General features: G+C 39.1%; 1 protein-coding gene across 8 annotated transcripts in view; it reads right to left on the bottom strand.

The window, feature by feature from the left end:
• The window catches only part of TANC2 (tetratricopeptide repeat, ankyrin repeat and coiled-coil containing 2), a 304,614-nt gene that overhangs the window by 39,851 nt on the left and 243,226 nt on the right, over positions 1-21,537 (bottom strand). For all 8 annotated transcript variants that reach the window (XM_010956001.3, XM_010956002.3, XM_074343434.1 and 5 more), the window contains 2 exons: positions 17,937-18,544; positions 3,070-3,178 (listed from right to left, as the gene is read on the bottom strand). In XM_010956001.3, coding sequence (XP_010954303.2) covers positions 3,070-3,178; positions 17,937-18,544 — 717 coding nt within the window. The remainder of the gene's footprint in view (positions 1-3,069; positions 3,179-17,936; positions 18,545-21,537) is intronic.

The raw sequence follows: 21,537 nt of genomic DNA, 5'->3' as shown, positions 1-21,537 counted from the left end.
CACTAAACATCACTGGTCATTAGGGAAATGCAAATTAAAACCACAATGAGATACCATTTCCCTTCTTTTTTTTTTAATGGAGGTACTGGGGATTGAACCCAGAACCTCGTACATGCTAAGCATGCACTCTACCACTGAGCTATAACCCCCACTTGAGATACTATTTCATAACCACTAAAATGGCTAGAATAAGAAAGACTATTTCTAACAAGTAGTGGCAAGGGTTTGAAAAAACTGGAACCCTCATACATTGCTGACAGGATTGTAAAATGGTGCAGCCATTTGGAAAACAGACTGGCAACTCCTCAAAACGTTACCGATGGAGTTACTATACATCTAGCACTTCTACTCCTAGATTATACCAGAGAACCAGAAACATGTCCACACCAAAACCTGAATACTAGTATTATAAATGTACTAAATGCCACTGAGTTGTTCACTTCAATATGGCTAACTTTATTTTAAAAAAGAAGAAGAGGAAAAAAATCTGTATGGTAAGTTCATAGCAGCATTATTAACATTAGCTAAAAACTGGAAACAACCCAAATGTGCAACCAGTGAATGGATAAACCAAATGTGGTATATCCACAAAATGGAGTATTATTTGGCAATAAGAAGGAATAACAAGAAACTAATACAACATTGTAAATCAACTATACTTCAATTTAAAAAAAATTAAAAAAAGAAAGAATCAAGTACTGATACATGCTACAACATGGATAAACCCTAAAAACATGCTCAGCAGAAGAACCCAGAAGCAGATGACCATATATTGTATGATTCCACTTATATGAGATGTCCAGAAAAATTAAACTTATAGAAAGTAGATTAGTGGTTGCCAGCGGTTGGGGGAAGCATGGAGAGTGACTTCAAATGGGCACAAGGTTTATTTTTAGGGTGATGGAAATGTACTAATAGTGGTAAATAATTACACAACTCAGTAAATATACGAAAAGTCATTGGCTTGTATACTGAAAATGGGTAAATTTTATGGTATATAATATTATTCCTCAAAAAGCTGTTAAAAACAGAAAGAATAAAAAGGTTCCATAGTCAGCCAAATATTCAGAATTATGGACCCTTAACCTCAAATTTTTAAAGTGATTAATGACGTTATATGTAGTTTTATGAACAAAGATAAAATAAGGGAAATGTAAAACTCATTGGAAAGAAATATAAATTGGACTGTGTCACTGCTGACTGGAAGTTCTTGGTGGTACTGGTTATAAGCAGAGTCTATCTCTGCCTTTTCATGACCCTCAGCTGACAGGAACTGAAAATTCTCGCAGTCTAGGAGAAGCTAATGCCTATCAACAAGGAGCCCGTGCATTTATAGGACCCTGAAAAGAGCAGCATCAGATAAACCACGTCCAAATCTACATTCTTCAGCTCACAGTCATGTCATCACCATATGCTATACACCCGGGTATTTATGGCCTGAATCACACACGGAGCCAGTCTTATCTCAGGCAACCATGTTGTCTACAGCAACATAAGATAAAACTGTGTCAATGACAGGAGCATATGGTTTAAGGGCAGGTCTTCATGACAGACTGGTGGTTGCCAGCGAAGAGGAGGGTTGAAGGAAGGATGAAATGGGTGAAGGGATCAAGAGGTACAAAATTCCAGTTATAAAATAAACAAGTCATGTGAACATTAAAAAAAAAAAGTAGGTCTCCATGTGTTGGATCACACCAGGTCAAATGAACCTCAGCATTTATCTGTTTCATGTGGTATTTATTTTATGGTACAGAAAAGATAGGCATCAATTTCTTTGCATTTGATCCTAGGCAGAGAGTGATGCTAAAAGCTTAAGCATTTAAAGCAGTGATACTTAATACCTAGTTCGCCATCTAAACGAAGGATAATCATCTCAGAGTCTGCAGAAGTGGCGGATATTTTTTGGTCCACTTGAAATTGGAATGAAACACCTTGTCTGTTATTTTAGTATCACTCTGCTCCCATTAAGGTCACTGGGTAAGGTCATTTTTGGTACAGTAATTTGTTAGATAAGACAATTATGATTCAAATAAAGGACCTGTCACTGTGGGTTTCACTTCTGCCCATCTGGGGAACAGGCTTTTCTGGCTGTGTGCTTATACACTGGGAAGAATTTGCTAGGCTCTTGAAGTTGCCCTTAATGCCATTTTTCTCTCTGAAGAAAACCATTTTATCTTTAACAGTATCTCCTGGGGGAAGTCCTGTTTTTCTCGATCCTGAGTCAGCAGAAGTGGTCTGAAAAGACTGTAGGAATTGGGAGGAAGCAGATGCAATAGCAGACTACGGGCTAGAAAAATCAGGAGAACAAATTTCCTCAACTTTTGTGCTTTACCCCACAACTGCTATCTAGACTATAAATTCCTTGAAATTAGGGGCTATATCTTTTTTGGTTTTATGTCCCCAATACTTAGTACAACGTCTCAGTAAGCAGTGAATAAACAAATGAATGCATCCAAGCACAAACAGATGAATTACATGCCCTCTTCTGGGTCCTCCATCCTGGCCCTGTGAATGTTGAGAGAGGGAAGCTGATGCTTAGAGTTCTTAAAAGTTTTAAAACTACTGAAAGAAAAGATGGAATTAAAATTTGAAGAGAGAATGGGGGAAGTAGCTCAAAGGAAGGTTATGGTTGGTTCTAGATCAACAGTTTGGAAATCACAGCACTAGGAATATTAAAATCTTCACTAAAACAAGTAACAAAACTGCTCTAAGTGATTTTTTTTTTTAAGAAATTGTGAAAAACCTGTAACTAATGCTACTACATGACTATTTTCAGGAGATGGGAGGTGATATATGGAGTACACAAGTACATGTGTGTATGCTTCTTACATAAATGATTATACATGTAATTTCCTGGACAGCCTAGCAATCCACTAAACTGGGAGATGACAAATGGGGTTTTGGCCTAGGGAGGAACAGGTCAGAAATTTTACGAGATGGACCAACTTTGCAACAAACTAATTTCAGAAAGCAGAGACCACACTGACACAACAGCAGCTTCGTGCACACAGTGTTACGGAGAGCCTGCTGGAAATGGAAAGAAAAAACGCCTCCAACTTCCTTAATTACCTTAAAAATGTGTGCTTTGAGGATGTGATGTCCCAATTCAATAGTCTGCTGTCGGTTTAGTTTTCCCTCTTGGCGGGAAAACCAGAAGGCAAGTAATGTGTGACCACTCCTGCAAAGAAAGAGAGACTCATTTTAGAAATTCTAATGCCTTAGTTCTTCTTTGGGTAGAGGACTGTTCAGGTTTATCTAGCCATACCATCAGCAAAACTGTCTCATTCAACCAGTTTCTTACAGAAGGGCACCTGCTACTGGGTAAATAATGGGTACTGAAAGGTTCCTAGCTTTTACCAGTCCTTTACCCAAATCACACGTGTGAATATCACAAAATGTCATTTCTAGTTGGCTTACACCCGTCCCACACACAGATGGCACTGAAAGATTCATTTTATTTTCTGTCTCTGTCAGCTCCTCTTATTTCACCCGTGCTTTAAATGTCAGTGTTATTTCCTCAGGATCTCATTTTTGGCCCTAGTCTGTCCTCCGGATTAGTTCATCCATCCTCAGAGCCTTTGCCACCAGCTAATTCCCATTATCTTTGTCTCTATCTAGACTTCGCAGCCTTAGGTCAACATACATCCAACTGTCTACTGGATTTCTCTACCTAGAGGTCTCATAGTACCTCAGATTCAATGTGTCCCAAACTGGATTAACAACCTCGTCCCCATGTGAAGTTTTTTTCCCGATCAGCCTCTACCAAGCCTCTCTCCATTCTAACATTTTCTCCCAGGCAAGGAGTACTATCATCACAGGTTGTATATACCCTTAGTAGAGTATCTACCACACTGTTACATGTTCGCTCCTCTACTAGACTGTAGGTTTCCTGATGGTACCCATTCCCCATCCCCATCTCCTTGTTAACAGATCTCCAGTCTGTTCATGAAAGAGAAACCCTTTCTCTGCCTCTGCATGTTGTCTGATCTGCCCATGATGCCAGAGCTGCCACAGCCCTCTTGTAATTGTGTGGTCTGCTGGCCTGAAGACAAAGTCAACAAAAAGACGAAGCTAGGAGAACTGCTGAAAAGGAGAGCCTGAGCCCTGACTGTACAGAATCAGAAGCTGCCCTAAGTTTGGACTACTTGTTACATGATGTGACAAATGTCTTTATTGTTTAATCCATTTAAGTTGGTGTTTTCCATTTCTTCCAATTCAAAGCATCCTAACGATGATATACTCTTATGTGTGTGGATGTATGTATGCATATATGTATGTAAGATATGTGTGTATGCACAGGGCTGTGAAGTATATTTTTATTTCCATTTACGATAGAGACCTTGAGTTACTTATAGTCTCCATAGTGTCATATGTGGTGTACTGCACATAAAAATTCTCAATAAAATTTTTTGGAAGCAAGAGAAAATTGGGCATCAAAGAAAGGACACTGGATCAGCTTTGGGATGCGCCTTCTTACCACATTTACTGTAGCCTGTAGGAATCATGGACTCTCAGCACTGTCTCTATACTCCCCACCACCTTAGTGTCAGCACTGGTATTTATGCTACTGATAACACAACTCCTTTACTCCTTTCACTTGGAGAGTCATAGAGAAGGGAAATGAAACCTTATTCCAGTTTCAAGCCTAATGAATTAATCAAAAGAAGGAAAAACAGCAAGTGAATTTTTGTCAGTGACACTTTCTTTAAAGGAGGCCCAAATGTCTACTGGACGATTTTCTCTCATATTTAACACTGGCTACTCTGCCAGGCTCAACATTTGAAGATATCTTATACTGAAGTCTGAAAAACAAATGTGTTACACTTTTTTCTTCCTCCCTCCCTCCCTCCCTTCCTCCCTCCCTCCCTTCCTCTCTTCCTTCCTCCCTCCCTTCCTTCCTTCCATAGCTTCAGTAAAGAACTTGGAATACAGGAGATGGGACAGCTCGCATCCTAATAGGAATCATCTCAGATTTCATTTCTGTAAAACTTTAGAAAGAAATTCTACCATCTTCTGACCTTCAGCTTCACAGAATTTCTGAATTCTAGTGGATACCAGGTCACTTTATTTGACTGGGTAAGATTAACCATAAAGGAAAGAGACTTATGTAATTGAGAGAATGTCTCAGACAACTGTACCCTGCATAGAATCATCAGTCTCATCAGAAGGTGTAAGCCCAGGGTTGTTTCACACTCACAAAATCTAGAAATTGCTACCGAGCTTTTATATATCCTTGAAATATAACCCTTTATATATCCCAAAGTAGTCGGTAGGCTATTTTAATAGAGCACAGGCAAGTTAGAAGTTAATGAGAACCATTTATAAAATGCCCTATCTCAAGTTCTCAAAATCCTATCCACTTATTAACAATGAAATTATTGTCTCCTCCCTGGTGTAGGAATTATTACTTTAAGTGACTCATCCATGACTGTGCACAGTGACTAGAACTCATGAATACAGGCCTCTGATCCACTACTTATGCTTCAGGCCACTAATGAGAATCCATGCCCAGCAGGATTAAGGAAAAAGCTCATGTCTGACAAGGACATGGATTTTCAGTTAAACACAGAACTGACTGCCCAAGTGCTTTCATTTTACTACCATAACTAAGACACCCGGTAAGATGCTTGCATTTCTCTAGGAGGCATTTTAGCAGCTCCAGGCGACACTTTGCTTTTGCTGTTGTTGATCAGGCACCAAGGAGAAACAGCAAGCCATACAGGTCAAGGAAAAGTGGAAGGTGACAACTGTAGTTCATTTCTTTTTGGATTCAGGCATATTACATTGTTCATAAGAGAACGATTCTGATCAGTTCACTGGACTCAAAGCTTATGGTGTTCAGGACGCTAAAAGTAAAATAGCAATTTACACTGAGGGCTGCCATTTCCATTTGTGTTTTACTGTTCTGACAAAATACAATGCCACTGGCTAACCTATAGTCTGAATGTGTCTATATGTGAACTTGTCTGTATTTATTTCTACTTTTCTTATTATTTGCTCACTCCTGAACCTTATTCCTTTTGACTCCTAGCCTCACCATTCCCCAAGATCCTTAGTAGCCTCTTAATTGGTTTTCTTTTAGTCTTTGATCTTCTTTCCTTCCTTTTATTTTCTCCCTCCAGCATTAGGTCTTACTATTTCCCTGGAGACTGTCTCTTTTCTCAACATTTGTGACACTGCCTTAGTCCTTTTCCCTCCATTTCCTTCAGTTACATAACTTCTTTGCTTTATTCTCCCTTCACTCTTCTTCCCTAGGTAGCTCTCGCCTGGACTCCTGGCTTCAACTCTCATTTCAATGTGAATGGCTTCTACAATGACTTCTCCAGCACTGAGATCTCCTTTTGCTTCTCTAGCTGCCTGCTGGATCCCTCTCCCTCCAAATGACCTGTCAGACGGCACTTTTTGAAGTTGAAGCTTTCCCTCAAAACTAAATCCCCTTAAGACTCTTTTATTTTTTAAAAAAATATTTCCAGTCACTCAGGCATAAAACCTAGTGGTTGTTTTTCTCCTCCCTTTACACTTTCTCTCTTGGATAATCATTCTCTCCACTGCCTTCTCCCTGGCCCATGCCAATAATCTACACCGCAGAAACCTGAGCAAAATTCTCCTCAAAATTCTTCCATGATTGGCAAGCATGGCCTCAATAAAAAAAATTCTTCAATGGCTTTATATTTACTCCTATACATAATCCTTAGCATAGTGTTCAAAGACTCTCCCTAATTTGTCCCTTATCCATTTGTCTGTCTTTACCTCCTTATCTTGTACTTTTAATTCCAGACAAAGTAAATTATTTTGGAGTTGCAAACATGCTTTCCTTCTGCCTGGAATTCTCTTCTCCATTTAGCTCATTGGGCAAACTATTTCTCATTCTTTAAGTCTCAGTTCACATCATCTCTCCTCCGTGATGCCTTCCCTGGTACCCCCTACCCCAGACAGAGTGAGGGGTTCTTTCTTTTTGGTACTTGTCCTTGGCACATAGCTTCATAGCTCCATCACAGCCCCGACTGCAGCACACTCTCTCTGCCTGCATGTCAGTCTTCCCACTAGACTGCCCTGGGCTAGAAGCCATGTTTTTTCACACATGTACCCCTAGCTAATAGGAGTACATAGATGCAGAATAAATGAATAATAATACCTTACATTTGTACATTACCTTTTGGTTTTCAAAATACTAGAACACTTATAGGCATAGGAGTAAATATTCCTCCTAATATGGCAGGAGATTGACTGAGACTCAGCAGGATTGAAGAACAGATCCCAGCTCACATGACTAAGATGTAAAAGAAATGAGGTGAGAACCCAAAGTCTTCTGAAACCTAGTTCCATTACCACGCTGACAAGATTAGCAACTTGTTCTTCACTTCTGGGCAAGTTTGTATGAAAAAGTAATGTAAAGAATAATATATTCATTTTCATAGTATATACTCTGAATTCTTTTAATTAAAATCAATAACTGTCAATTTTGACACTTTTTGATTAGCATTTTGGGAGAGAGTAGTTAAGAAATAGAGACAGCTCTAGTCAATGTGACATTTTAGGCATCATTGAACACAACTGTGTTTTTTCCCTCTATAATTAAAGATGATGGTAATCAAAACCAGCTTTAATGTGCATTCACATGTGGTTATAAAGACACATATGGGGGATGGCAGTGGCGAGGGCAAAAGAAGTATTTCCCTGTAGCTTATATAATGAGGTCACCTTGTGATTCAGTTACCCTGCAGACTCCCCATCTGCATTCACAGTGCTGCCTCCTCACCTCTGAAACAAAATCAGATAGATCTATGTTCAAACCCCAGTTCTGTCCCTTACAAGCTATAACCTTGGACAAGCTTTTTAATGTCTCTGTAAGACAGGGATAGTAATACCTATCTTTCAGGACTTTGGTGAGAAATAAATGAGAGATATTCCGTGAAATGTACTTTATATTTCTTTTATATCCTCCGTAGTAAATAGCATTGTGCTATATTAAAGGAATGTACATTAACCACCCAAGACTTTAAACATATTAGAAGATGACTGTGTGCTCAAATAGACTTTTAATCTTTAATGTGTGCAGCCGGGTGATATGTGATATCCTAAAGTGAAGTCTTTGCCTCTCCACACATAACCCCACTACCTTTACAGCCAGGAGGGAAATCCATGTATGGGTACCATTCACTGTTAGTCATTGCAGGAAAACCTGGTAGTGTAACTTCAGGCAGAGTAGGGATAAGGAAAGAGCTAACCGGTCTCAAGAAATAAGGTAAAAGTTAAGCTAACAGGAGTAATATAAAATTCGCATGTAGATCAGAGGTCTTCAGGAGGATATAAGCCTTACATTCAAGATATATTTGCTTTGAGATATTTTAGGAGAGAGTCAATCACATGTCAGAGGTAGACTCTTCCCCCAGCACTGTCCCCTCTCCTGGACATACATGCTTTGACAAAAGGCATAGAAGGTAGTATCCAGAACAGTCGAGGGTAGATACAACCTCCACTCCACTTTCAGGCATCAGCAGCCCCTCGATATGGATTGCTGGAGACAAGTGGTATTCACACTTGGGTAACTACAAATGAGGAGACAGTGAGGAGCTACCCTGACCTGGTGTCCCTGTTTCCCTATGCCTCAAGAGTTCAGGGTTATGGAGTCTTTAAGACAAAAAACCCTTTCTAAGGCAAGAATCACCATCTCTACCCTCTGCCCACTGAACAGTTTGGAAGTTGGGTAACAGTCGTTTTACACAAATATACAATGGAGCTATGTCTGTTTTTCTAATAGATTTTCACTTAGCACCCAGGGAGATAGTTAATCTTAAAGTTTCTATTTGTAGTACTGAAACATACTAACACATGGACTCAAGTATTTCCAGCATGGATGTCTTCTCCATTGTTCTAGTCACAGTCACTAATGTGTAGTCACACAGATTTCACCAGCTCTTTTGATGACAAACTGGATACACAACACTTCAGGGTTTCAGGGAAACAACACTTAAGTGTTTTGATACCCTTCTATGCGGTGCTCAGATGTGATAAAATGTATAGGTACAGCCAGCTGGCGAGGAACTGCTTATAATCTAAAGCTTATCCTATCTGTTTTCCAATGTGGGCTGAAATAACGTGTGTTGCTGTGGAATGTCTCTGATTATAGAAGTAAACGTAGGAAATTATTTAGGGCGATTGAATGAGGGTGGTATTATGGGGCAGAGATGGAGAGCTATCTAGGTTTGTGCTCCTTTCCACAGTCAAGAGTTGTTGGGAAGCAGTTACTTTGCCAGGAACCTTGTGTTCACATTCAAGTGGGATCATGTGACTGAGTTCTGGCTAATGGAATATAGGCAGAAATTATATTCATCACTTCAGACCCAACCCAGAAACATCTCCTTTGTCTTCCACGACCTTACGTCCCTTGTTTCCCTAAGTATTATTCTTGTAAATTATTATCTGGCTCACCATTTTCTTCTAGCATTTAAATATACATACTCTGTTTTCATGATTCTAAACTTCTTGGTTTATACTCTTAACCTGGGTGATCTTGTTTAGTTCCATGGCTTCTACTGTCAGTTATTTGCTGATAACGCCCAAATCCATAACCCTGTGCCTTCAACTTTCTCCTTTTCTATTTTCCAAAGTCACATTTCTAAATATATCTGCGTATCTTCCCTTGAAGGTAGTTCATCATAAACATGTCTAAAATAGGACTCACCTTATCCCCTAACTCTGTTCTTCCTCCTGCCTTTGTTTATGCTAGAATCCCTACTCCATTCAGAGTGTTCTTACATTAAAGGTCTTGTTATTTCTCACCCAGACCATTGCTATAAATCTCATCACTAGTATCCCTACCTGTTTTTCAGAGCTATTTTTCATATCATCAGAGTTATCGGATCATTATCTCCTCCTTCTCACAATGTTATAGACACTTTCCACTGTCTGCGGAATAAATTGTAAAGTCTTAAACATGGCATTCAAGACTTTTTTCCTAGTGATACTTCCTTTCATTCTCTGGCCATGTGTCATTTTCTAATCATAGCTTCTCACAATTCCCCAAAGGTACTTCCTATCGTCACTTGCTTTTTTTTTTTAAATTTAATTTAGTTTTTTAGACCTTTTTTTAATTGAGTTATAGTCAGTTTACAATGTTGTGTCAACTTCCAGTGTAGAGCACAATTTTTCAGTTATACACGAACATACATATATTCATTGTCGCATTCTTTTTCGCTGTGAGCTACCACAAGGTCTTGTATATATTGTCACTTGCTTTTATTCCTGCCATTATGTTTTCTAGCCTGTCTACAGTGTTCTCCTGTTCCAATGCTGCTTACTGGAATCAACTCATCCTTCAAGGCTGACCCTGAATGTCACTTGCTCTGCAAAGTATTTTCTTTGTCTAGGTTCCCTTGGTACTTTGTACTATGGCACTGTTACTGGCTGCTCTGTGTCTGATATCCCTTTGGAGGGTAATGGCTTTAGTGACATGGCGTGTCTTATTCACCTAAGTTTCTCTAGTATATAGCCCAGTCTTTGATGTAGAATAAAAGTTCAGTAACTTTTGGGTTTGAGGAAGAGCAACGCAATGACTTCCACATCTACTTTCTAATTTCACTACCCAGTTCAGCCTTAAATTTGTAGGCATCTCTGCTGCTACTGATCAACTGTGAAATGAGGGTGACTGTGACTCAATTAGTGAGAATAGATTGACAATCTTGATCTTTTTCATCTCTCATCTTAAAAATCCTGCCTGCAGATAAACTTTGGTGGTTGCTGCCTTACAGTCTGCTTATTGCAAATGACACCCACATCTTTACAAAAATTCTTCCCTCCACCTTTAGCTTATCAGGCAGTAACTGCTTTGGCATGTTCTTTTTGTGGCTTTCTCATGGAACCTGAATACAAAATACATTTCTAGTTAGCTTGTCTTGCTGTTTCACTTTCAATGTGGAAATGAAAGAGCTGATGATAAGTAGCAGACTGTAAGTAAGGCATGCCCAAGATGAACTTTTGTAGAAATGGGTGGAGCAGCGTAATTTCTTTTCAAACATAGAACCTGGATAGAAATTTACTGCTTTCTCCCACTTTGCCTTATAGTTTCCCACTGCCCTTCTGTTCTGTTAATGAATCTCTGACCCTAGGAGAATGGACACTTCTCTGCCTCTCCTCTGCCAGTGAAGTCTTTAGGCGGTTGGCAGGGCTTCATGAAGCAGAAGAGCTGTGACTCCACTGGACTGTCACAGTTTGAAACACCAACAACAGGCTTAGGAAGATTGATCACGTCTTCCTTCTCCATGTTCCTTGCTCTTTGTTTATACCTCTAGCACAACACTCTGCCTTAAATTATAGCTAGTTCTAAACTTGCCTGTTAAAACTAACCTGTAAATCTTGGTAGATAGATCAACCTTACTTATTTTTGTATCCCCACCCACAGTGCTTAACACAGAGCCTTGAATATATTACTTAATAAATGCTCACTGAATGCATGCTGAAATGCATGCCTTCACTTACTCCTGCTGCACAGTAACAGAATGAACAAAAGATACTTTCTGTTTAACTGTGAGAAGAGTTTCTCAATGCAAACTTAAAATCAGTACTACTTATCATTTCTTTGTTCACTCATTAATTCATTATTTTAAAAAATATTTACTATGTACCAAGCACTCTATTAATGCTCAGAAAGACCAAGATGGGCATGACAAGAAGGTTCTTGTCCTCATCAAGTTCATTCAGATTCTAGAGAGGAAAGTGGACAATAAATAAGTATTCACAGGCAATAAATTAATAAAAGACTGTGGTCAGCATTAGAAAGTAAGAAGGCTGCTATGATAAAGAAAACCAGGAAGGACTTTCTTAGATAAGGTGACAAGTGGAAGTCTCTTAGGAGGCTGAGATCTGAAGGAGGAGTGAAAGATCTTGCCATGTGAGGAGAGAGGGAAAGCTGGCGGGAACTGTCAAGTGCAAAGAGCCAGGGGTGGGAAAGAGCTGAGCAACTTCTAGGAACTGGCAGATGACCAATTATGACGAGAAATTGTGAGTAAGAGGGAAGATGAGTGAACTTAGTTACAGAGGTAGGCAGAAGCTATCTTTGTAATATAGAGCTTTGACGAATCTGGCTTTGATTTTATTCTAATCACAAGAAGAAGCCATTGAAGGATTTTAAGGAAGAGGTCACATGGTCTGATTTGTGTTTTTTAAAAATCTCTTTGGCTGTCAGGGGGAGAATGGAATGAAGGAGACACCAATTAGGACACTAAAGTAAGAGCCTAGGATATGGTCAGTAGTGATGGAAACAAGAGGATATTTACAAGTAAAATTTGGGTGGTAGAACCAACTGGATATGCTGATGGCTACAGGGAAAACATGTCTCACAACTGTAGGTTCTTATGGTTTAGAGAATAGAAGGCTATTAGTGTTGATTTTACCAAATGTGAAGATCTATCTGTTTTGGAAAACCTCTAGAGACAGCTGATTAAGTGGCTCCACTCACAAAAAAAGAAAATGTGCTGTCACATCTCACTGAGCTGGCAATAACTCCTTCTGATTGCTGTGCCATTAATCTCGGTTTGACAACCTAGGAAAGCCTGTGGGATTTCCATCTTTTCACTCAGCCAGTGTTCCTTCAGAGACTCATTAACAGAGGACAAATTAGCCTCTATTTCCTATGCTACTTTTAGTACCAAAAATTTCCTTTAAAAATTTCCTGCTCTACTTCTTAGGTGAAGTTGCTGTTACCAGTACTGGGCTTATACCCACCTTAGAAAAGCAACATATATAAAAAATTTAAATGTATAAAGAAATATTATTTTTGTGGTAAAGTCAGACAATATAGGAGAGCATAAGTCTCTTCTGCGTTTTCATCAGCTGACTATCCTGCATGCCTACCAAGTCATAAAGTGATGCTCTCTCCATCTTACAAGCAGAATTTCTCTGTATATTTATTAACTTAGCAAACTTCACATGAGTTTTTATGACAGTAAAAAGAGGTAGTTCTTAGTTTTAAACAGGCATGGAGAAGGATTCTGATTACCAGCTTTTTTCAAACCTAATTTTGGACTCAGAAAAGGAAAAAAAATTTTTTTTGCTGCCCTTTTCAAAGGTATGCGAGTTTTAATGATGGGAACAATTTACCTATTTGACTAACAGAGGTGGGTCCCATGATTTATGCTAAGAGAAACAAATTTCTAAAGTTTAAGGACATATTCCAAGATATATATTAAATTGCATGTAATTTCTCCCTTGCATTATATTCCAAAACCATGACCATGGGTCACTGGAATAACAGTTATTCCATTATTATCCTGAGTCTCAAATTTATTCTTGATGCCAACAGGGAGTTAGAAACTGGATTAGATAATAAGGAAAAGATATTTATTGGCAAATTAGACAAATCCCCAATAATATTACAGTCAACGAACTCCCTCCCCAGAAATCGCATATCCAAATCATGACATCAGAAGACTGACTTCCCCTTAGTGGTAAAAAAGAATTAGAAGTGAAGCAGATCTAGACCCAAACAGAGATCAGAGAGCTAATATTTCTAGGCAGATAAAATCATCAACTAGTACTCAAGGGCTAGTAAAAATGTGTTACACCTCTCTTCTCTCTGCTTTAACTCTTCCAAACTTCCTAAGGGCTGATTTAGTTCCAGAAGCCTTTTTTTTCTCTTCCTATGATCTATCACTTTGCTGAATTCTTTCCTAGTGCTTTTAGAAATCAGAATCCATCTGCCAAGTTAAGGGTTTGCTGTGGGAGCCTGCAATGGCTCTGAGAAGTGGTAAGCTCAAGTTTGTGCTTCAGTGAGGGTAGGGTTAAATGTCATCCTGTCTGGAGGCTCATGTTTGGAAAAACCAAGTAAATAAAACCACCACAACCCTGCAACTCACCATTTTGTGGTCATTTCAGTTTTATGTATTTTACAAGAAGAGAGGCTGCACAAGTCCCTGGCACAAAGTTAGTTTTCCTTTATAGGGAGAATGCCCTCTTTTTTCCCCCCTTAGACAAACTATTTCTTCTCTGTCACTCTGCTTTGTGACGTGGATTTTGGAGCACCCACTTCCAATGCGTAATTCATTAACATGGCCAAAGCAATTAGGAAACTCTTAACAGAATATTTATTTCTGTGTCAATTCTGGTAACAAAGAATCAGGTAAGTACTCAACTACCCCCACAGGTACAGGTAGGACTTGGGCAGCCTTTTCCCTTTTCCACCACCAAAAATTTGCTACTCTTAGTTTGCGGAAATCATGTCAACCCAAACTGGGCTTCGAAATCACCACCTCATTAGGTCACACAGCTCAAAACTTGTTACATAAAGTCTACAACAAGCGTCTTACATTTTATTCAAATGGTTAAAAATAAGGCCGCTGAGTGTTCTAATTTTACACACACACACATATACACACATCAAACTGTTGATCTGAAGCTGTTCCTGGGGAAAGGGAGGCTAATATCATGAAAAAGAGATAACGAGGAAAGGAAACAGAAAAAAAGAGTGGGGATTCACTCAGGGCTAGCCTAAAGCTATGTAGAAATATTAAGCAGTAACTGGACAGCACCACAAGGCTGGTGGCTCCCAATTGTCTATTCTATCAGCCTCACATTTCAACCATCAAAGTCATTGATGGATTGGATTAAAAAAGGCTGGTGATGTCTTAAAATGCACAAGTTGCTTCAAATGAGTTTTCTACTTCCCTCTTATTAGTATAACAGCAGAGATTAGTTTATTAGATTAGTGAGTTAATCTGATATCTCAGTGGTCAAGGGAATAAAATACAGGACAGATTGATCTCAGAGTATGACAGAATAGGATAGTAATGAATAGTGGGAAACAGAAAGCAGAATAAGGCGGTGAGGTCTAAAGCTGTGAGTGCTTCAAGGGGCATACTTTTACCTAGAATGCAGATCTAAAATCTTAGTTTTGATGTGATAAAGGATTTTTTAGTGATACTTTGCTTATAGTTTGTTAAACACAAACATGCACATATGTACAAATATCCTACACTTTGTTACCAAGCCAAGAAAAAATATCAATAACTCATTTCTTTCTGTGACAGTCAGAGGTATATGCAACATTAGGTCACTTCTTCTAGGATGTCAACTGTCTGCCCTGATTCTGGGACAATCAGCCGTCTGATATTTAAAATACAGAAAACTATCTCAGCTGTAGCACTGGCCTCTAGCTCTGCTTCCCAGCACCACCCTCAGATTACTGACTCTCTTCAATTTAGCAAAAGTACCTCCCTGGGTGGTTTATTTCTGACAAAGGTCAACTACTTTCTGGCTTCAGTAGAATATTCTCATTTGTGTCTAACTCCCTAATAAGGCCAGTAAGTTCAGGGTGAAGAAGTGAGGGTTGAAAGCCCAGGAAAATGGACTAGGAGAGATGTTCTGTTGCTTCTGAAACTTCTCCCTACACGGAGTTTATGCATGTCAGGTACTGGCCTACCTAATGTGATTTCAGAGGCACTAAGTTAGTCTTCCTTTGTCTACTGAAATACATTAGATGCTCTAGAGAGAAGTTGGAGAGAAAGTGGAGAATAGTTTGTACTCGGGAAACAATGTACAGGAAGTAGAGGCTGAAGGCCATAAAGGCAAACTCTGCCTGGAGAGAGTCCTGCTAATCATACTCGCCTAAAATGGAAAGCAATTACAGCCAGTTTCTTTGAAAGGCCAGCTTGGGCTTTGCCAATGACATTAAATTCTTAGTGAATTTCCATCTCATTGACCCAGGGGGTCTTAAGCTCTGAGATCAATACCTTAGTAACGAAGCTGGTGCCAGACAGCGCTGGGTAGAAGGCTGAATTCCAACTGAGATGAAAGAAGTGAGGAAGCTTTTTTGATAACTCCTGATCCTGTTTATTCTCTGCCATTAAGTGATATATGATGGTCCCTCAGCAGCCCTGAGTGTTATTCAATCACCAGGGAACAGACTACACAGCATCTGAAGTTACAAGTGTTTGCTCTTCTTGTCCCAGTGCACCAGCCTCTTGCCAAAACGATCCTAGTTAATAAACAATGTTGAGAGGGTAAAGCCATGATACGGCTGCATAAATACCATATTTTCTCCTTTGGGAGCCCGTAGTTCTATCTGTTGTAAGGACACTGTTAGTTCAGTGCTTGTCAGGCTGCCTTGGACCTCAGTTTTCAATCCTCTGAGATGTTCCAGGATGAGAGAGCAGATCAGCTAGGAAAGTTTCTCTGGAAACTGATTTCAAAGTGTTCATTAGGCGAACCTGACTGGTTCTTAACTATGTTTCTTAACTATGTTCTTAACTGGTTTCTTAACTATGTGGTTGCCAACTTTGTATTATGCATCAGCAGCAGTACTAGTGAAAATTTATAATAAAAATCCTCTTGGGAATGGTATACAACTTACAGAAGAGACTCAGACCCAGTTGGTAAAGTCTTGTGCCCCAAAATGCTAATAGCAGAGGATTATTGCTGCCTATTCAACGAGCCACACACCTTAGTTAAGGTCCACCTAAAGGGTCTATTACTGCAAAGAGCGGAGGACAAAGAACATTTCCCAAACACTTTCTTCATCCTCTGTGCTAGTCTAGACATTACACTATGTGACCTCGCTTAATTCTCAACAACTCCAGGAATTATTATTCCTTTTATGTAGATATGAAAACTATCTCAGAAACATTATATAACTTTCCAAAGGTCACAGCTCCTAAAAGAGGTAGGATTTATATGTAGGTAATGTGACTCAAAAGTTCAGTTTCTTTCCACTACAGCATGTTTCTTTAAAAAGTTCCCCTCTCAGGGAAAATAGCACAAAATCTCCCGCCTGACTATATCTTCATCAGAATCTGGAACTAATTTTCTAATGAATCGGCATGAAGTAGGCTGCACAGCATGCCCACAGGCACAGTTGCCTCTAATAAGGCCTGAGGAAGAATGTGCCCCCAGAGAATAAGACCCCAGCACGGCAGAGATGGCTTGTCTCCCTGAGGAGTCACAGCAGAAGGCACAGTCAAATCTGGCCTGTCCTCTTTTTGAGCCAGAACAAGCTCTGTGCTTGCCAGCTATGTTGTTGGTGTCTTCTTTGTTTCCAGGAAATCAGGAACATACCTGCTTTTGAAAACACCAACTTCATTAAAGGAGTAACTCTTTTAAAAAGGCAGTGTGGAGAAGAAAGCACACCTCCCTAGAAAGCCAGGATCTAGGTCCTATCCAAGAGAACGGCAAACAGTTTCACATCTGGTCTGGTTTGTTGAGCTGAGAAGGATTCTTAAGTCAGGGTCAAGCTCATTAGGAAAGAGTGCTGGGGTCAATCAGAGACACCTGCCATGGGTGCAGGGTAGGGGAGTGGTGGTACATACATTTGCCTAACCCCTCCCCCTCTCCCCTACCTATTAATTTTATGACTTTGGGCAAGTGATTCAGCGTCTTAAGGCCTTTACAGTAAAATGAGGATAATGACACCTCATTTATCTAAAGGCAGAGTGGCTAGATGAGCTGATCTCCTCAAGTTTTTTTTCAGCTATTAGGTTTAAGATTCCATTTTCCAGTGTAAATCTTAGCACCGCTGGGCTTTAATGGGGTCAGTCAATGGTGACTATAACTTTTAAAAGGGCAAGCACAATTTTAAAACGATTCTGCTCTACGACAAAGTGATGAACAATACAACAATTCTTTCTGAAGAACACTGAAGAGGCCCGTTAAATGGTTAATTATATCCTGTGACCCATACTGGGATCAGAGAAAATTATTTAGAAAAATATAGGAATGTAGGGAGCATTCTAAACATCTATGCAGATTTTTAATCTTAAGGAAATAATATTGTGAAAAAATATAATTAGTTAACTTCAGTATAGCCTTGTCTTAAGGAGAAACAGAGACGATGTTTCCTTTATGTGAAATGTTCAATAAAGAACACTTCTCACGGCTTTCAATACCCATGCTCCATGCAATAAATACAAAATAGGCTCAGAATTGCTTATTACAGATCTATGGCTTACCTGGGATCACAGAGAAATTTGGTTTTCTCTCCTTCTTCTCTCCAGATAAGCCATTCTCGAAAAGAAGGATGTACAAACATACGAGTCATGTCTCTGCGCTTGATTAGGAACATGGAGAGGTTCTCCATTCTCTGCTGAAAATCCTCCCATTCTAGTGTGCCTTCAATGCTACCTGCATTGATGGCTTGGAAGATATGTTCATCAGTCAGTGGGTGGAGAGAGGCCACTGCCACATTCAGGAGAGGCATCACCCGGTCAAAGGAAGACTGGGTTGGGAACTTCATATTGCACTGCAGTAAATAAACCTCAGAGAGAGAAACAGGAACTACTTTGTAGCTAGAGCTCTTTAACACTAGATAGCCTTTCTCTATGAGGTCAAATGTAAGTTTCAGGTATAGATAGGACCCTTGACTGAGGGTCTTGAGATGAGAACTGAGTTTGCCAAATGTAGTATTGTCCATTTTGCCATTAAGTGAAATATTATTCTGGATCTCTGAGCTGCTGTGTATCCGGTGCAGGATGTAAGCCTGCAGGTCCTGGTCTATGGCTTCATTCTCTTCTAGTCGATCCAAAAAAATCCTATGGAAAGGCAGCAGCTTGGTAATTTCCTAAAATAGATGGAGAGAGAGAAAGAGAGACAGAAAGACCTTCAGTTTCCCCTAACTCTTAGATAAAAACCATGAGGTCCACAAATTTATCCTGAACTTCCAAGTAGCCAAAGAAAAGAGGGAAATATAATCTAGTATTAGCGTCCACAGAGTAAAACATATTAGTTGCACAGGAGGGACACAACTTTTCCTAATATTGAGACTTAAAATAACTTTTATGGGTCTTCATAAAGGATACTGCAGGAGTGATTTAATGGGCAATATTCCAAATAACACTCCTAAACTAGAAAACAGAGTGCTGTGTAATTTTTCTCAGTGTAAACCATGGCATAATGTCAAAGTACAATTCATGAAGAGATATGTATAAGGACTCAAAGAACGTCATGTAAAAATGTCACTTTCTAATCCTCTTAATAAAATGACTTTATTTTAATGTAGGTGTTTTGGAGATGTCTTAGCCCAAAGGAACACTTCTTATAGTGGGAAGCTTGGTAACTTGATGATCTGCTTGGAAGTTATCTTAAGGAGGTAATAGGGCTTTGTGGTGACTCTTATGCTCTGGGATCCATCTTTTCTTATCTGCTACACACTTTGCTCCTTAACTATCCATTCTCTCTCCTGTATCAATTTCTTCTCTCCTGAATCACACAAATGTGACTCCATACTCCTCCCTCCAACTACTATCTTAGTTCCCATTTTTAGCAAAACTTAACAGAAAAGTTTTCTCTGCTTACTGTATTGAATTCCTCCCTTCCCATTCTCTCCTCCATTTGTTGCGATCAGGCTTTAATCCCATCACTTCACTGAAATGGTTCTTGTCAAGATTATCAGAAATCTTCATTTTGCCAAACGCCATAATCAAGTTTCACTTCTCATCCTCCTCAGCCCCTCAGCAGTCTGACACAGGTGATCACATCTTTCTTCTTGAGTCACTGTCTGCAGCTGGCTTCCACAGCATGTTCCTCTCATTTTCCTCTTAGCACACTGGCCACCCCTGTCCTGCCTGTTTTGCTGGTTCCTCTCTCATGTCCCCATTCTTTCCTCTTATCTGGTCCCCCTCACTCTCTAGAGTAGTCTGGTCCCATGGTTCTAAACATCATCTATTTGCAGATGGTGTCTAATTTTATGTTTCCAGTTTAGCCACTTCTCCTGAGCTCTCATCTTATATCTTGGTCTCCTCAACGTTTATACTTGAGTGTTTCATAGACAATGAGACCAAATCAGAATTACTAAATTTTTCCCCCACAAAACCTTACCCTGTCAATAAATGGTACTACTGCTGACTCTACCACCAAATCATAGGAACTGTCTATGATCTTTCTCTTTTCCTCAAGTCAACATTTACCTGTTGCTCACCAAAACCCCACAATTCATTTTTGAGTCTTCTCTCTTTCTCACACCCACATCCAGCCCATCATCAAATCCTTTTGATGATCCTTCAAAATACAGTTCAAATATGACCACTTCACAAGGTCTCCACTGTTACCACTCTAAGACTAGTCACCATCACCTTTCATCGGTACTTCTTCTTACATTCTTCATCCCCTACATTTTATTATTTATAAGCCAGCAGCCAAAGAAGTCTTTTAAAAAGGTAAATCAGATCTCATCACTTTATAAGGCTCCTTGGAGAGGCCATTCCTATCTGCGCCCTATCTAAAATAACTGCCATTCCCATTTATCCCTTTACCATGTTATATTTGTCTTCATTAGCACTGACACTACCTAAAATTTTAATATATGTTAATTTTCTACTTATTTATTATGTGTGTTCCTCATGAGAACGTAAGCTTTAGAGGGTGGGGATACTGTCTGCCATGTTCATCATCATATCCTCAGCTCTTGGAAAAGAGCCTTTTATACTGGAAGTACTTAAAAAAAAGTCTGTGGAAATAATGATCAATTATGAGGGTTCATTTTTAAAGACCTATGAATTATTTCATTATCAGAACTAAATAAAAATAATTTTAAAAATTATTGGTTTAAGTGAATGAAGTACCTGGGAAGTTACTGCAGGTCCTGATCTATGAAGACACTGAAATCTGGACTTAGTGTGTATAATACTTTTCCTGTTCTTCGGCATAGTTGAAAAATTAAAATCATCTGGTCTACCGAGTCATACGTAAAACATCTGAGATTGCACATGGCTTCATGTAAAAATATGAACGAACACAGTATCTCCTAAGTATATATTTAGTATAACTAGTCAGAGCTTGTGTTCCTGGAAGTTTCTTTTATTCATTCTTCTTTAACAATCAAGCTATTGGCCAATAATGGTAGATTACATAATTTTTAGTTGTAAAGATGCATTTATGTTGATTTATCCACGTTCTTTAATTCAAATTACTTTGATATTTTTAATAATAAACATCTGCAAGTTGGTGGTCAGGATTAGAAGTATAGCTTCTGGTCAAAGAAGGCAGACTGACCTAAATGGTCAATCTACAGGAATAATGCTAAGTGCCTTGGAGAGGGGTAAAGGAGGGAGCTGAGACTGTCTTCTGTACATTAACAACTGTTATACGGGGGTTGTATCAAAATGTTGGGATGAGTGTATAATACATGAGATTTTAATGTTCATCAAAAGATGTTATGGTTAGGGGAAAAAAAGTTGAGAGGCCCTGTTTCAAACTAAGTGTGAATATGTTAAAAATTGAAGATACCAACTTAGCTTTAATGTGAATGGTAGAGAAGGCCTATATGCCTTTTAGGCTCATTTTGACACTCCTAGTCATTCTTCCAGGCCATGAAGTGAGTGATTAGTGAGTGAGCAGGGAAGGAAATTTTTAAAAAATCTTATCTCCCAATTGTAGTAAATTTAATCTAAAGCCTTAATACTGCCAACATTTCTTAGAGAAAGGCATATACAGAAGAAAGTCCATCTTCATGCTATAGAAAAGTTGTACAAGTAGAAACAGAGGGAAGAACTAGAAATTCTGACTCTAGACTGTACATTGAACTAGATTTTGCATGGCATTAAATGATTAAAAATA

This window comes from Camelus bactrianus, chromosome 16 (assembly GCF_048773025.1).
Source record: "Camelus bactrianus isolate YW-2024 breed Bactrian camel chromosome 16, ASM4877302v1, whole genome shotgun sequence".
NCBI lineage: Eukaryota > Metazoa > Chordata > Mammalia > Artiodactyla > Camelidae > Camelus > Camelus bactrianus.
Note: the sequence above shows the minus strand (reverse complement) of the source record. Positions and strands in the feature narration are given on the sequence as shown.